The 16,320-nt window shown below is 50.0% G+C and overlaps 1 protein-coding gene across 1 annotated transcript; it reads right to left on the reverse strand.

Moving 5' to 3' along the window:
* Window positions 1-5,269: 5,269 nt before the first annotated feature.
* Window positions 5,270-8,866, reverse strand: TMEM88B (transmembrane protein 88B). The gene is made up of 2 exons (XM_035557799.1): window positions 8,597-8,866; window positions 5,270-5,539 (listed from the first exon to the last, which is right to left on the reverse strand). The coding sequence occupies exons 1-2, from the start codon at window positions 8,864-8,866 to the stop codon at window positions 5,270-5,272; spliced, it is 540 nt and encodes a 179-aa protein (XP_035413692.1).
* Between the last annotated feature and the right edge of the window lie 7,454 nt (window positions 8,867-16,320).

Here is a 16,320-nt window from a genome sequence, read left to right on the forward strand (position 1 = left end):
AGCTTCCCACTGGCGCTGCCTGGAGAACTGCAGAACAAGCTCGCGTTGTGTCCGAGCTGGAGGAAGGACAAAGCGGGTGGGCAGAAGGGAATAAAGACGCTGACCTTACCCAGCTGTCCCGCGTGCTCTGGGTTTGTCATGGTCTGTGCATAATCCCCTTGCCCCCCAGCTTGGCTAGACTTTGGGAGCTGGGCTGTTAACACGATTCCTCAAGAGGGAAGCAGCCAAGGTATTTGGGGCAATATTGGCTGGCACTGATTCCCCAAAGCAACGCTTTGCTTTTCAGAAATATTGTGGTGGTGATGCGCAGGTACTTCCCTTTGCCAGGTCTGCCAGCTGTGAAGTGAGATCTCGCTTTCTGGCCCTTACACAGCCACTTTTCTCAGCTTTTTTTTTTTTTTTTTCCATGCAGACCTCTGAGCAGAGAAGGATGGTGGTGATTGATAAGGTTTTTCTAAATTGCAGTCTCTCGGCCTCAAAGAGGCCTGGGAAGCAGCCTGCGGCACCTGCCACATCAACCCTCCCAGCCGTCCCACGTTACTATTGATTTTGGGAGCTATATAATTTATTTATTTCCCTATTCTTCCACAGCTCTTACACAAAGAGCCCTTTGGCAATGCGTGCCTGCCAGATGGCCTCGGAGCAGCGCTTGTATTTTAGCGGCACTGTGTGTGCCCAGCAGCAACACAACATCAAACACACGCAGCTTCCCTGCTCCCTCCTGCCGCTCGCAGCCTCCCAGGGTGGCTGTTGTCACTGCGAGGGACAGGTTTGGTGGTGGGGGACACCAGTATCAGGGCACCTGTGTTAAATTGCTGCTTTTCTGCTTGCCCTCAGCCCTCTCACCTGCACAGCAGCTCCCATGGAGCCCCAGGGGACCGCTCAGGACAGGGCTGCCCCACGCTGCATCGCCGGCACCAGCGGGATCAGCTCGCGGGGTGCAGGAGCCCTCGGCAGGCCCCCGCCAGTTATTTGTGCTTTAATCATTCCCAGTCATTCTAACCACGTCTCCCAGCAGAGCTGGAAACGATCAGAGCTGGAAACGATCGCCGGTGAGCGGTTAGCTCGGTGAGAGAGGGAGGTGTGGGAGGACAATGGCCGTCTCCCCGAAGACGCTCGGGTTACCACTGAGCAGTTAGCAACGCAAACAGAGGGAGCGCAGACGAAGCTGTCCAGCACATGTGTCAGCGGAGTCCTGTTACCACGCAGGCCCTGCCAAGTTAGCCTACGGAGTCACGCAGCAAAAACGAAGCACTTGGAGCATGCATCCGCCGGAGACGATGCTGAGAGCAGCGGCTAAGGGCTCGTGGCAAGGGACCAGGAACTCTGCTAGGAAGCTGCTGAGCCCCTCCGGGGGCCAGTGCTGGCCATTCCCATGGGATTCGCTTCCCTTGGATGCTCTGGGTGGCTGAGGAACCACCAAGAGGAAAGGCAGAGCCCCAGCCCCTTCCCTCTGCGGCCACAGCCCGGAGTGTGCTCACCCCCAGGCTCTCCCTGAGCAGCCCTGGCACGGCCTCCTCCCGCCCAACACCACATCGCCCCTGTCCAAAAAAAGTCCTCTGGTTTCAGTCCTGATTGTCCTGCTGTCCCTCCGGCTGGACGAGCGGTTTGTACTTGCACTGCCCCCAGCTGAGGGCTCCAGGAACTGAAGGCATCAGGGGACCAGGAGCCCTCTGGCTTCAGCACCTCAGCCAGGTTACCTCTTGGCCGGCCTCAGCCGGCAAATTCAGGAGCCATTCCTTCACCCCTGCTTCCCACCGGCCTACGTTTCCCTGCAATCTGCATGAGCTCGGCATTCCTTTGAGCTGAAGTCTGTTCTCCTTTACCCAAATCCAGAGCATCTCTGATGATTTCTGTGGTGCTGGGCCAGACGCGTGCTTGCACGAGAGGAATTTGTTCTTTATTTCAGGAGTGCCTGAGGCTTATTCATCCCTGGCTCTTACACTCTGTACAGAGGAGGTGCAAAATGGGAATTAAGGACCTGTGTGGGGTGAGACAAGCTCTTCCTCCTGCCGCTTGTGGAAACCTGTTAGCATTCACTTGTCACATTAAATCCATATGCACCCTGCACATAAGGCTTCCATAAACATTCACACACAGCGATGCTGAGGCCCAGAACATGGGAGCAGAGAGGTGAGGGGACCTGCTCAGCACCACCAAGCTGGAGCAGCACCTCCCGGCCAGGAGGAAGCTTCTATGAATGAGGATTTCCCTCCTCTGCTGTCCCTCGGTACTTACCCTGCCAGTAACCCAGAACAGAAAGCTGATGGCAGCAGCCAGCGAACACCCTTCGGGGTGTCGTTACGTGTTTGTGAAGAACGAGACCTCTTACTACAATGGTTTCTATTTTTTTTTTTAAACTTTCCATCCCCTCTGTTAGCTATCAAGCTGTGATTTTGCAGTTTTCCTGCTTCCCCCATTGCACTCCACAAGCGCCTCCCCTAAAAATGAACCACCCATTGCAACAACAGCAGGGGCTCAGGATCCCGTCCAAGCACATCCAGGAGGGGGATCCAAGTCAAAGATTCCCCCTAGACAGGATGTTTCAGCAGCCTCAGCATTGCTGAGCTTCCCCTTGTGTCACAAGCAGGAATTTGAACCCTGAAGCCCTGCAGACACAAGCTTTGTTGCAGCATGGGTGGGCTCCTGGAGCCCAGTTGCTGTTCTCCTTCCCCTGCCCACCTCTACAAGAGCTCCTCTGATGATGACGAAGGCAGCGAGGAGCACATCTGAACTGTGTTTTCTATCACCAGGTGAAACACGGCAGCATCTCTGATATATTCCCCCTGTTTCAGCCAGGATTGGGTTACTAGTGTTTTCCCCCACTTTTCCCCTATTTCCTGCTCTCCACCTTTGCAGGAGAGCTCGCAGTTCTGTCGCACCTTCCATAAATCTGGCACAAAGCAGCCGTCCCAGGTGATTCATACTAAAAAGATACCCAGCTTTGGCTCAAGGTAAATTAACTGCTTGACACCTGCTGCACTTTCAGCTTTTTCTGGGCGATTTTTTATCCTGGGGATTCACGCTGCAGAAATGAAATACTCCTGCAAACGTTGGTTCATTTCTAACGTTTCCAGCACGCCGTTCTGGGTAGGTTTCTTAGCCTTGAAGGGCTCTTTATGTCCTGCCAGCGTGGCTGGGTCACACTCACAGGCGAGGAGGAAGAGCTCTCAAGCTGATGCTTACATCTAAGAGGAGAGGCTGGCCGAAGGACAGCGAATGGCTTAAGCACCACGCTGCAAGTCAGGGCAGGAGAGCGCAATGCCTGGTTTAAGAACTGTGTAGCCTCTTATCAGAGCAGCAGTGGGGAAAAAATGGGAAAACCCCACTGTCCTTCAGCAGGGTGCCAGGCAGAGCTGTGCTCTGAGCTCACGCTGGCCGGGTGCTCCCAGAACAAAGCCCCTGGTGTGCAGCAGCTTCCCCCTGGCATCTGCGGGAGCAGTCCCCTGCTGGCACAGCTGCCCCAAGGCAGAGGGCATCAAGGGCGTCTCTGTACTCCCGGCAGGGCATTTAGGGTCAATCCTGTCTCACATCAGAGCTTCTGCACTGCTTACAGCACATCTCCATGCTGTCTGCCCGTGGCAGGACACCCTCAAGGTACAGCTCGCCTTACGAGGCCTGCTGTGCTACCGAGATGTGACTCCAGCTCCAGATGAGGTTGACAAAAACACATGAATGAAGCAGTTTAGTCAGCACTCCCACCATGCAAAGTCCTAAAGCAATGGGAAAAGCAGGAGAATGCCAACTCTGCATTCCTCTGACCACTCGTGCTGGGCTGGAACGTCCTTGTTGGCTCCTCAGCACACAGCAGTATTACACAACAACTTGAACTGTAAATGAAACTCTATCCAACCTGTCACACCTGGAGCATTGTGGAGGTGGTTTGTTGAGACTCTGGCTTGCTGCAGCATTCAGGAGCGGGTAAGTGGCAATGAAAGCTGGCAGAATGACTCAGCTGAACGGGCCGAGCCAGCAAAGCAGCCCCAGAGCACTGCCGCCCGGCTATTCACAGCGCACAGGTTCCTGTGGATTCAGAGCTCAGACTGTTACCATCACGAAGTCGTGCAATTGACTAATTGAGGACAGAGCTAAAGTTCTGCACTTTACAAAAAGTTAAAAAAAAAATAAATCAATCCTCAGAAACAAATACAGAAGTTATGTGTTGATTTACACTGGTGCTTCTGTTGGCCCTGCCTGCTACAACAGGCCCCAGGCACCCAGTCCTGGTGCAGCCTTCGAGGCAGTGCTTCGAGACAGTTTCGAGACAGAACAGAAACTCCCTCGGTGGAGATTTGGCATGATCTTTATTCACGCATAGCGCTGGCAAGAGCTGGCAGGCAGAGGAACAGCAGCGGGGAGAGGGGACAGCTCGCAGTGGTCAGCAGCACGCGGCCCCGCTGACTGAACCGGAGACCCACCACGGTTTGAGGAGAGCATCACAGCACACCTGGGGGTGGAAGACCCCCTGTAGTCACTGGGGGTCTCCAGCTCATCCTGCCAGGAGCCCTAACACTGACCTGAACAAAACAACCTGACCACGACAAAGGGCAAGGAGCTGTTTGCAGGTTAGTACCCACCACCAGACAAGCATACTTCAGGTCAGCAGCTGGAAAAGGGGAAAGACCCAAAGATCAGCACAAACATCTGCAGCCACCCCAGCGAGCTGGCTCAGGCACAGCAAAACGAGCACAGCACTGCTACAGATTGTGGGAAGGAGGGTCAGGTAAGCGGGGGAAGAACTCATGGTGTGTCAGAAAGCTGTGGATCCCAGCCACCACAGAGGCAGCGACCTGCAGACCCCTTACAAGAGGTTTGAAACACAGGCAGCCCAGCACTGGGGGAAACCACAGCTACTTCCACATGGCTGGATGCTTCCCCCAATGCTGCTGGACCCAAGGAAACCTCTGAGGCATGGAACAGAGTCCACAGCTGCTCTCACTAAGCGTATACACGGATATTGGGACCTGTGTGAGGCACAGCGTGCTGCCAAGGCTGGACACTGAGCTGCTCTGAGCACAACAGGCGCTGGCCAGAGTCCCCATTCTTCTGAATATCAGCTTTAACATCAAGGGCTTGCATTGCCTGTCTCTCCCTCACAGCATCCTACACCTGGTTACAGACGAAGCCGTAGGAGCCGGCTTGTGACCACCTCTCCCTTCCTCTCACAGCTGGGCACCGCTCTGCAGAGGCCTGGGTGTGATGTGGGAGGTGGTGGGGAGGGACGGGGAAGGGAAAAGGGCGAGCTGGGTGGGACTCAGGTGCTGCAGACTCATACCCAGGCCTTGACTTGGGTGTTCCAGCCCCTGGCACAGCCACACAGGCCTCCCTCCTCGTACCAGCGCCATTTCACCCCCTTGTACACAGCCCTGCTCCAGGGCTGAAAGCACATGAAGAGGCGGAGGCGCCTCGCCAGGCTGCAGTAGGTGGCCATGGCCACCACGATGAGAGGCGACATGATGACGAAGCCCAGGATGATGAGGGCAGAAGAGCTGTTGTCGTCCAGGACGGTTTTGCAGTAGCGGGCCGTGGAGTGCAGCACCTGCAGGAAGAGCGAGAAAGTTCGTCACAGATCTCATGGTGGACAGGAGCAGTGACCAAAGTACCCCTGGGTTTTAGTGCTTTCCCAGCGAGCCAGGCCTCTTCCCGCTGCAAGCTGAGCTCAGCAATCCCCAGGCTACGCCGTGACTGACAACACTTAGTCAGGCTTTCAATTACTCCAGCAGCTCTGTGAGAGAAGAGCACCGCACACCGATCCTCAAGCAGGAAGCGTTAATCTTTATTAAGTTATCCCTAATAGCACAGCTTAGCATTTGATAGCTGCAAACCAAATAAAGAGGCCTCCTGCAGCTACACTGCCGTGGGTGGCACAGCATGCTGGCAGTTATAACAAAGTAAATAAAATGCAGCAGAAACGTTCGATTCTGCAGACAGATGGGTCACTCCACAGCCCACCCCCCAGACTTCCAAGGCCGCTTTGTGCTCTGTTTTCGGGCACAGCGTACTCATTTCAGCCTCGCAGCATCTCCCAGACCTGCCAGGAGGCCCTGACCACCCCGTGCTGCTGCAGAGCACCCTGCACAGAAGCTGCTCCTGGCTGATGGGTTCAAAGCCCCGCTTCCATCCTGGCAGCAGGAGCACCAAGTCAAGCCACTCGCTTGTTCTGGATTAACAACTGCCCTGGGCTACCCCCACCTCCTCCAGTCTCCTTTCCTTTTTTTTCTTTTTCCCTATATTCTTTCAGCAGTACAAGAAATACAATCACACTCAAAAAAAAAATCCATCTAATGGCTCTGCAGTGCAGAAATCAGCCTCCGGCTACAAGGAAGGCACAGAACGGCAGCAGCCCAGAGACAAAGGGCAGCCCTCGTCGCGCCATCCTGCAGTACTCCTGCTTTACCTCGCCTTAAAAGACAAGTATGCATTAAAAGACCCCTCGCAGCTAACAGCAGCACAGTTGCTTTCACATCTGATGTACTCTGCTGTACTCAAAAGCTTTTTGCCTCTCCTCAACGCCCAAAGCCATCAAGGAGAACACTGTGTGCAGAAAGGAGAGCTCGGGGTCTTCCAAGGTGAGGGTGGGCAGAGCTGGGAGGGCTATCTCTGTGAGGCAGTCCTCATGCTCTTTCCCATTCTGGGTCCAATCTGAAGTTCACGTTTATGACTTTGAAGAACCAGTTTCAGGTCACGGGAAAGGTGGGAGAGATCAGGACCTCTCTGAACTACTTTTCCTGCCCGCAGGCCCTGCAGAGCCTCCCACATTGCCCTGTTGGGATCACATGCTTGCATCCTACAGGAATGTTTTTCAGGTGTCAGAGCTACAGTGGGAATTGCCTGGCCCAGAGGTACGGGATTTCTCTATGAATCATGTTTCACTCCAACTAGCAGCAGCGGCACTTGTCTGCCCTGCTCGACAGAGGAATTACCATGACAGATGTCTCCCTCTTTGTTAGTCTGCAGGATGAGGAGAGGCTTTTCCATAACAGCAGCTCAGAGCCGTCGTTATTTCAGGGCTATAAAAACCAAAAGCCAAACCTCTCAGACCAGCAGAGACATCAGAAAGCAGCAAAGCCCAGTCCCTCTGCCAGGGAGCTGAGATGGGGGAGCAGTGGGCTGACTGCTCGTGTTCTTGGACATCAGCTGAAGAATACAACGCAGTGCCCTCATTGCAGGAAGGGATCCATATGCTGAAAAACATTACCACCCACGCCAGGATCTGCTCAGAGGTCCCGAGCAGTTGGCTGATTAGATGGGATGCACAGATTTTTATTAAAGGGAAGGGGAGAGCTTTATCCCTTCAGTATTTCTCAGCTAAATACATCAGTTTGAGGTTTTATATCTTCCCTTTAGTTCAGATTCTATGGAATGGGGAGGCCAAGAGCATCTTACCCTTTAATCCCATTCTCCCTCTTGGGAGAAAGTACTTTGGGATTTTTTTTTTTCTTCTCCCCAAGGCAGGAAGTAAGCGAGTGCTTCTAACACTGGGTAATCAGCAAGAGAAATCAGACCGAGCTGGCCTAGCAGTGACTGCCAGTGAGGAAAACAGGAAAACTGCTTCTTTGCATCCACTTAGTCAAAGGATTCCAAACATATTTATGGAAATATACTAAGAAGAGGAAATTCATAAGTATTCTTGGAATAATGAAATTCAGAGGGCAGCAGACACGTGGAGCAGCCACAGCTGGAGCCCTTACCAAGCAAGGAAACACAAAGGCTGGGGTAAGTGAGGAGCTGCAGGAACACCTGAACATGAGGCTGGCTTCAGAGGGGGTTATAGATTCAGCTAGACGTTATTAGTGCTACAATTGTTAGGCAGATCAGACAGGACAGTCACTGCAGAGAGCTTACTTAAATGGAAAGTAGCAAACCCTAACAGAGTTCTTTTACCCAATCAAGCTTCCATTTCCCCCTATACTGAATAAGGGAGAGGTAAAAAAAATAAAATCAAGCTAATTCCTGCTAGCTTTCAGTTGGGTCAAACTTTACTTCTGCTGTAAAACATCTACACCACAATACTCTTATCTCGTGCAGGCTTGTGAAATGCTGGGGTTCTTGGTCTGGGATCACTTTACACAAACAACTGCACTAAGAGCAGGGCACAGGATCAGGACCCAGGGGTCCCATGCTGCCTCTGCCCCCAAGGACCCAGGCAGTCACAGGCAGCTCATGTCAGTGTCCTCCCCATCTCTGCCACAAGAGCCTTTCTGTGCTAGCCCACTGACACTGAAAGCACGGGTGCCAGCCAGCTGCTTGAAGGCAGCCCAGAAACCACAAAGCCTGTGCTATCCTATACAAAGGTGCCAGCCCTGATGGTGGCTGCGTCATGGGCACCAGCCAGGAGAGCGAGCTCCCCTGCACAGCCAGGAGCCTGCAGGTCTGTGTGAACCCCCATAAACCGATTCTTCCCAGCTCAATCTATACACATACCAGCCTCATGAAAGTCTGTACACTCCTCCCCACATAAAAACTGAGCCAAAACATGGGGACTGTAGCCTTGGTTTTAAAGCCACTGCTTCCCCACAGGCTAAAATAAAACCCTCGTGGGTCATCCTGCCTTAGGGGTGGCTGTTAGCAGCCAAAGGGAACGAGGCTTACTTACCCGAGAGTGGCATTGGAAGCCAAAGTAAACCACCACAATGGTGGGGAGCAAGACAACTGTGAAGATGACAAGCAGCAGGAGAAGATTGATGAAGAAGACTAGGAAGTTCATGGTGACTATCGCCAGGGCCCATGCCCAGCAGCACCAGGTGCTCCGTGGCTCCCTGGGGAGGAGCTGGTCATCCATGTCATACGGTGGGAGGCTGGGAATCATCTTAGACTTGTCTAAGAGGCTTTCTGCTCCAAAGTCCTCGGTCTCCTGGTCAGACATTCTCCAGGAAGGTTGCTGATCAATCCACACACTTTTCCAAAATGGTTTATTTGCTTTTGGCCACAGACTTGGGAAGTAATTTGCTGAGGCTTTTCCTACCTCTCCCACACATGGAGAAGGACACTTAGCCAGAGAACATAACAGAGCAAGGAAGGGATGGCTTTTTGGCCACCTGCTCTCCCAGGACCTGGCCAATGCAAGTTTTTCCTTTCGGGTTGTTTGCCAGTCCTGACTTCTGTTTCAAAGATGCGTCTGCTGGAAGTTTGGCAGCAGCTGAGGCTTTGAATCTGTTTTTCTGGTGTTCTTCCTGGGAGTGCAATCCCAAGAGGTCCCCAGCAGTTGCTCTCAGCTTCGATAGGCTGCTCAGTCCCAGAAAGCACCTACCTTCAGCTTCCTCCTCCAACTTCGAGCACGGTTGTTTGCGAGGAATATCAGGCTTCGGCACCTTCAGGCAGGTCCTTGACTTCAAATCACCTTCCCATGCCCCTCACCCCGTACCCACTCAAATATTCCTGTAAAACTCTCATCCAAATGAAGCGACCGGGGATGGTAACGAGCAGGAGCCGTTCTCCCCGCCGCCTCGCTGGAGTCCTCGCCCAGTGTGTGGAGCTGGAAGCAAAGATGGAGCAGCGTGTTGTTTCAGTGCTCTCAGCTACCCGTTGTCACAGGCGCTCAGATGCGAGCAGTGTCTTCCTCTGAGGCGGCTCGGAGCTTCGCAGCGCTGCTCTGTTTACAGCGTGGCTGCTGGAGCTGCTCTGTGCCAGCCAATCGCTTCCAGCTGTCTCGCGAGTGATTTAGCACGCAGCACCCAGGAACCACACTCAAACCGTGCATTGCCAGGGCAAGATGGCCCTTTTGGCATTGAAATCATTCTGCCTGCCATTTGTTCTCTATGCTTTCTCTCTAAAGTCTTACACTAACTGATGATAATCAATGCACAGCTCAAATCTTCTGTTGTCTGCAGTCACCACTGCTATTGTCTGCAGAACACACTGGTATATTCTTGTGCTGAAGGCACAATGATCGATTATTCTACCTGCCTCATTTGATCAATATTAGTTAAGAAGGCCATTGATAGCTCCCCATTTACAGAGCCTTTTAGGTACATTCACCTAGGCACGACCACAGCGCTGCAGGAGGAAGAAAACTTTCTTCCAGGAGGAAACCAAGGTTCATAGGTCTTACCAGAAGGCACAGCTTATCCACAGCACGGGGCAGGAATCCAGGAGTCCTGTTTTTCATTTGGGGCTACTTAGAGAAATTCTGCCTCGGTAAAAGATTGTGAAACTGTTCACATGCTAAGTATAAAGTGGTTTTATGATGCAGACAAGTGTTAGCTTCCCCTCATCAAATGCTTTTAAGAATTGTACATTTTGGTGTCCACGCCCCAGCCCTTGAAGTGTTTTGGTATGTTTATCTGCCTTATCTATTCACTGGCCAGCTGTAGTGGCATACACAGCAAAACTAAAGCTACAACAATGTTCTCCAAGGGCCTGGCCAGCCCTGCTCATGAAGCAGTTACTGGTGGCCCACTAGCAGAGCTCTACTAGTGATAAGTTTGTGCTGGTGGCCCTCTGGGGCTGAATTCCAGGCAGCTGCATCCCAAACAACCCACAGCTCAGCAGCCTCCACCAAATCCATGCCACCAGGAAGTGATGGGGGCAACACAAATGCAATATCCAGGTTTGGTATTCTCATCACATCTGCTTTAAACTGTTCCCAATTTCTGGCATTGTTTTTAGAGTTAAGCTCTATTGTGCAAATCACTACATAGATGTAGTCCTCTCTTTGAGGATTTGGTCTCCCTTACAGAGATTTTTGTGCTGAATGCTGTGGGAAAGGTGGTCTGGGCCCGAGGGATGCTCTGGTATTGCCATTCAGCCAGCAGCAGAAGCACCTGGCTCAGCAGGCAATAAGGGCACACAGCAGGGCTTGCCGTGGTTGAACTCAGGGAAGGCATGGTCAGGAATCCTTCCAGTTCTCCCAATACTGGAAGCACCTTCTCTTCCTGGGTTGGGAGACTGCCACACACCACTTACGCAGTGCGTATTGAAAGCAGTAAGACATCAAGACCATTTGTAGTCTGGCACATGCAATCAATAAACAAATAGAGGCTTAAAGACTCAAGTAGATTGAAGAGCTGTGTGAGGAAGATAGATATTGATTTCAAAGGTATAATGAGTGATACAAGCAAGAAGGAAGCCTTTTGAAGCAGGTTAGCAGATTTTAAACACCATCCGCATCGGTTATGCAATTCCCCTAGCTATTAAGATTATTAGCTGCTCACACTTACCACATCATTGTTTTGCTAGGGCTCTTCTCGTAGAACCTCTTTAGCATCCAGAAGGGTCTCAGGAGATTTGCTTCATGAATATCTAGCAACAAAAATTCCTCCAGCTAGTCTGTGCCAGGGAGCAGATCACAAGTAAGGTGCAGCATCCTTCCTTAGGGCACAAACTGCTCACAGCTGCAGGGCACTTTGTTCTGTCCCTACCACTGACAGACCTCAAAGCCCAGTAAAGCTGAGAGGCCAGCCTGTAAGTGATAGCATGGTCCCTGAGCAGACCTGGCTGGAGCAGAGCTAACCCCCAGGGCACGCAGACCTACAGCAGCACTCAGAAAGAGGGCTGAGCTTAAATGGGTCCCCAGGCAGAGGCTGTGGGGTGGAAGCCTCAGCTGAGCCTTAACAGGGCCATGAAGTCCTACTGGTGCCCCAAGGGCCCTAACACCCTCATAAAGGGCTGTGCAGGACGGGAAACTTGGCTTATGGTTAAGAAGCAAAGACAGGTCTCCTCTTCTTCAGTCCCTTCACCAGCTCCCCATCTCCTTTTAAGAACCAAGCCAGATGAGTTAATGACAAGGTTTGATTAATTTGATGGAAACACAAATGTTACTACAACGTCTGTTGTACAGAAAGTCTTCCCTCGTGGCAGCCTGGTGTCTGCCACTTCTGAGGAACCAGACCGGGGAGCTGGAAGGCACGTGGAGATGTGGGTGGAGATATATCAATATCTAATTACAGAGCAGTGATCTGCATAAGTGCCTAGGAGAGCTGGAAAGCCAGGCGACTCTTCTGCAGTTCTTAAAATTAATGGCTTTGCTGCAGAGATAATTGTCTGTGAATCAAGGGCGTTAACATCCATGAGCACAAACCTGGCTCCTCAGGCTCCTGGACAGAACCTGAGCTGCAGACCTCTCACCAGGCTGCTCTGAGCTGTGAAAGGTCTTTTCGGACCAAACTCTGGCAAAGATGGTGAAAAGTTTGCTATTTGTGCAAAATTCCAGCTTCTTCAAGATGTTTTGGAAGGGGAAAAATGAAAGAGGGAGCCAGTTTCTCCAATATAATCCTGTTTATTTATGAAGTGGCACAAGAGTAATTTCTTCCTGAAATATGGCAGGGAACAAACAAGAGGGGGTATTTTTTTTTTTGCACAAGCCAGCACTAATTCCCAAAAGGATGCTCTCTCTGGAAGCCCTGCTCTCAGGGCTTTCTCTAGCCATTCATGTCCTTTAGCTAGACTTTTCTCAAGGCATTTTATTTCCTCTAGCCCTAGCGCTGAAGGTGACATCAACCTTATTTCATCTGCTTTGTTTGTTATTATTTATTCCTTCTGTTGAGTTCTCTCACAGTGAAGGAAAAATAAAAGCTGACATGCCAGGTGAGGGGAGGAGTGTTAAAAATAGACTCAGACTGACAGCACTGCCATCAGCCTGCAGCCTGCTTCATTCCAGAGGGGTATACTGGTAAATAAGGGAAAACATTAATTTGTAGCACTAGATTAAAGCCAGCACTGTCCGCACTGTACTCAGCTGCCCAGGAAGGAGCAGGGTAGGGAAAATAAGGGGGAAAAGCAAACAGGAGTTCCTGCCCTTTGGGCAGTGGGCACCAAGCTGGCTGCTTTCCAGCCATGAAGGGGAGCCTGCACCACCAGGGCTACCTCACCCGAGATGAGAGAAACCAGGGGCACTCAGCTGAGCAGGAGGGGCCGAAGGAGCCCTGCCATAACCTGCATTTCTCTGTGGAATACTGCTGTGAGGAATCCTATTTGCTTCCACTGGAAGATTATTCTTGTGTTTGGTTGATCCACCTTGCTGGAGTGCTAAAGAACATCTCGGGTACCATGGCGTGCTGCATGGAATAATGTTTTTCCTTGGTTGTCAAACTGAAAAGTATCTTTGAAAATAACCTGTGTAAGCTGATTATAAATTAATTTACCATGGTTCTGAAGTATAAGTCAAAAAAGCAATGAAAAACCATCTCCCAAGCCTGAAAATGTTCCTCTACTTTTTCATTTTTGAATGTCAAACACTGAAATATTTTTGAAAAGTGCACTAACTAATCCAAACATTTAAAATTGATTTCAAAAGCACTTCAGTTTACAGATCAATTTCTTTTTTTTTTTTTTTTTTTTTTTTTTGACAAAACTGCAAACCCCAGGAGCACCTCTGTTTGGACAGCCACTTTCCTGGGAGAAAGGGAACAAACTGTGAAAACCTTCTAAGTAACTGCTAGACAAACTTCTCATTGAGCAAAGAGACTGAAATGATTTCCCAGCTGTGTTAGGAAAGCGTTTCTAAATCAGACTGGCAAAGCACAAAGGATGCAAACCTGCTTAGCATATATGGTGTAGGGCACAGCTAAGACATTTCATAAACAGAGAATTCACGTTCACATTCTTTAAAAGGCTCACGGTAGCAATGAATAATTTAAAGTCTGGGGAGACAAACAATCTGGAGCAAGAGTGCTGCCACAGGCTCAGAATAATACCTAGCGGGCATATTCAAGTTTTGCTCAGTGCATTTTCAAGTACATTAGCCAAGGGGCAGTATTGTGACTCTTGCTTTTACAGATGTGCAGAGGCACAGAGTGGGGAAGTTGCTTGCTCTGTCACCTAGCAAGCCAGTGGCAAGACTGAGAACAGATCCTGTGTCTGTTCTGTCTTTTTGGACCCATGAGTCAATATCAATCATCAACATTTTTTAAAGAATACAAGCCAGCCTGTCTCTTTTTAATAACGAAGTCATGTGTGTGAGAGAGATGAAAGAAACACAGAGAGAAACGACCTTTAAAACACTCACATTGTATGAAAAGCCCATTTTCATCTTGTTCCACCCATTTCCTCACTGCTCTCTCAGGCTGAATGGCTCCTAGGGGGGAGTGCAAGGCAGTAGCCTTCTCTCAAGCTGCAAAATGTGAAATGTCTGCACAGATCTACCCAGACGTCCAGAGGGAAATAACTATGGCATACATCCTGCTTTCAGTTATTGCACAGGCCAGCCGCAGTGTTAATAAAGCCCTGAATCTGTGCAGGAAAACAGATGGCATTGGATGTAATAAATATGACAAATGGCAGCAAGGCTTCTGAACAGTCTCAGCATAGTGAATGGCTGCCTAACAGCCCCTGATTTAAATATATAATATTTTTCAAGAATGAGTTATGCCCTCTAACTGGAGAAAGGTCAAGAAACATGCTAAGGGAAAAACAAGAACAACAACAAATATTATATGAAATACAAACAAGTCCAAGCTAAAGCCATTGAAAGACAGCAAACTCAGTGCCAGGCAACTCAAATTCTACCCCCAGATCACTTCTGCTGTGTTGTGCTGGGGTAGCACAGAGTACTGCAGTCCCACAAAGAGCAGGTTTGGCAGCCACGTGCAGCTTGCCATTCTGTAGGTTTTTCCCCACAGGGAATTGCTTTCCTAGCAGAGACAGGAGGATCACCTGTGGACTGAATTTCCTTTGCATTTGGGGACAATGTGGAGCTCACTGCAGAGCAGGTGAAGGAGACAGAAACTGCCGGCAAGCAGCAGAGGAGCACCAGAGGAGCCCGAGTAAATGGCTGCTCTAACAAGCTACACCCCATCGCTACGGTAATTTTCCTTGTGCCATTTTTTTTATTCCTTCATAAATACAAAGGGTTTTTACTGTCTGTCAGCAAGGGCACAGTGATGTGGTAAAAACAAACAAAACAAACAAACAAAAAGCTCTTTAAGTAGTCCAAAAAGTGCCATAAAATATAAATCAAGTGAAACCTCCCAAATTATTTTTGCTATAATGAAAACGCATTTTAAACTGTAGGAGGTCTGAAAATTTTGTTCTTAAATTGATTTTCCTTTGGAAAAAAACACATATTCTAATGACTCTTCTAATAAACAAGCTAACTTTGTATCAAACAAGGCCCAGTGTTAATAAAAAAAGATTCCCCAAGCCTCTAATTCTGTAAAATTTCCACATCACTAACAAGTACCTTCCCATAAATGGGAAAGATGTCTTGATGATGGCATAAGTTACAGAGCAGTTTCTAACAGGAGCATCGTTGCTTTGAGATGCTGAAAGTGGTGTGATTAATGATGACCAAATTCATTAGTTATCTTTTCTGATGGTAGAGACCCTTGCTGCTAAGAAATAACTTTCCACTGTCTATAACAACAGCCCCATCTTGTGGTTTTTCACAGGTCGTAACTTCTCATTTTACTTCTCACCATCTCTTAAGCACAGGAAGACATTAAGACATGCTGCCCGGTACTGAATTCTTCCCGTCAATGAAAACAGCATGGAGACTTTTCACATTGCTTTAGCATTGCTGGTGAAGGCAGCAAAGCTGTAGATTTTTACTGTTAAATGGAACAATGACAGCATTTCTGAAAAGAGTTTGGTGAAAGGAAGTTGTGTGGAGGTGGGGGTCGGCTTCTTCTCGCAGATAATTATCGACAGGACTAGAGGGAATGGCCTCGAGTTGTGCCTGGGGAGGTTTAGGTTGGAAATGAGAAGACATTTTTCTCAGAAAGAGCAGCCAGGCATTGGAATGGGTTGCCCAGGGAGGTGGTGGAGTCACTGTCCCTGGGGGTGTTCAAGGAAAGGTTGGACGTGGTGCTTAGGGACGTGGTTTAGTGGGGTGATAGTGGTGGTAAGGGGACAGTTGGACCAGATGATCTTGGAGGGCTTTTCCAACCTTAGTGATTCTATGATTCTAAAGTTAAAGGTATTATTACCCACCAGAAACATTAGCAGCTATCATAATTCAGTCTCTAATGCAAAAAACACTTGTTGTATAGCTACAGGCAGATACAGACAGGCTAAGAATGCAAACACAGAATTAAATGAACACGAGTGAAGGTTTTTGGTTTTGATCATTTAAGGGGTTACATTTATTAATTTAATTTAGGCATAAACCGAATCATTTTAACTCCCACGCCGCAGCCACACCCTGCAAAATCCCAGCCTGTTTCATCATCTTTCCACGAAAGACGAGCCAGCTGAGGCCAAAACCCCAAAACCCATCATTCTGCGTGCGCGGTGACAGGAAAAAAACACGCGTCCTCGGTCCCCCAGGCGCTCTCCCTGCGGGGACAGCGGGCACGGGGACGAAGCGAGGCCGGGCCTGGTGCGGCCTGGTGCGGCCTAGCGAAGCCGGGAGCTGTCGTAATGGCCGGGGCCGCCCCCTGCCCG

The sequence above is a fragment of the Cygnus atratus genome, chromosome 21 (assembly GCF_013377495.2).
Source record: "Cygnus atratus isolate AKBS03 ecotype Queensland, Australia chromosome 21, CAtr_DNAZoo_HiC_assembly, whole genome shotgun sequence".
Classification (NCBI taxonomy): domain Eukaryota; kingdom Metazoa; phylum Chordata; class Aves; order Anseriformes; family Anatidae; genus Cygnus; species Cygnus atratus.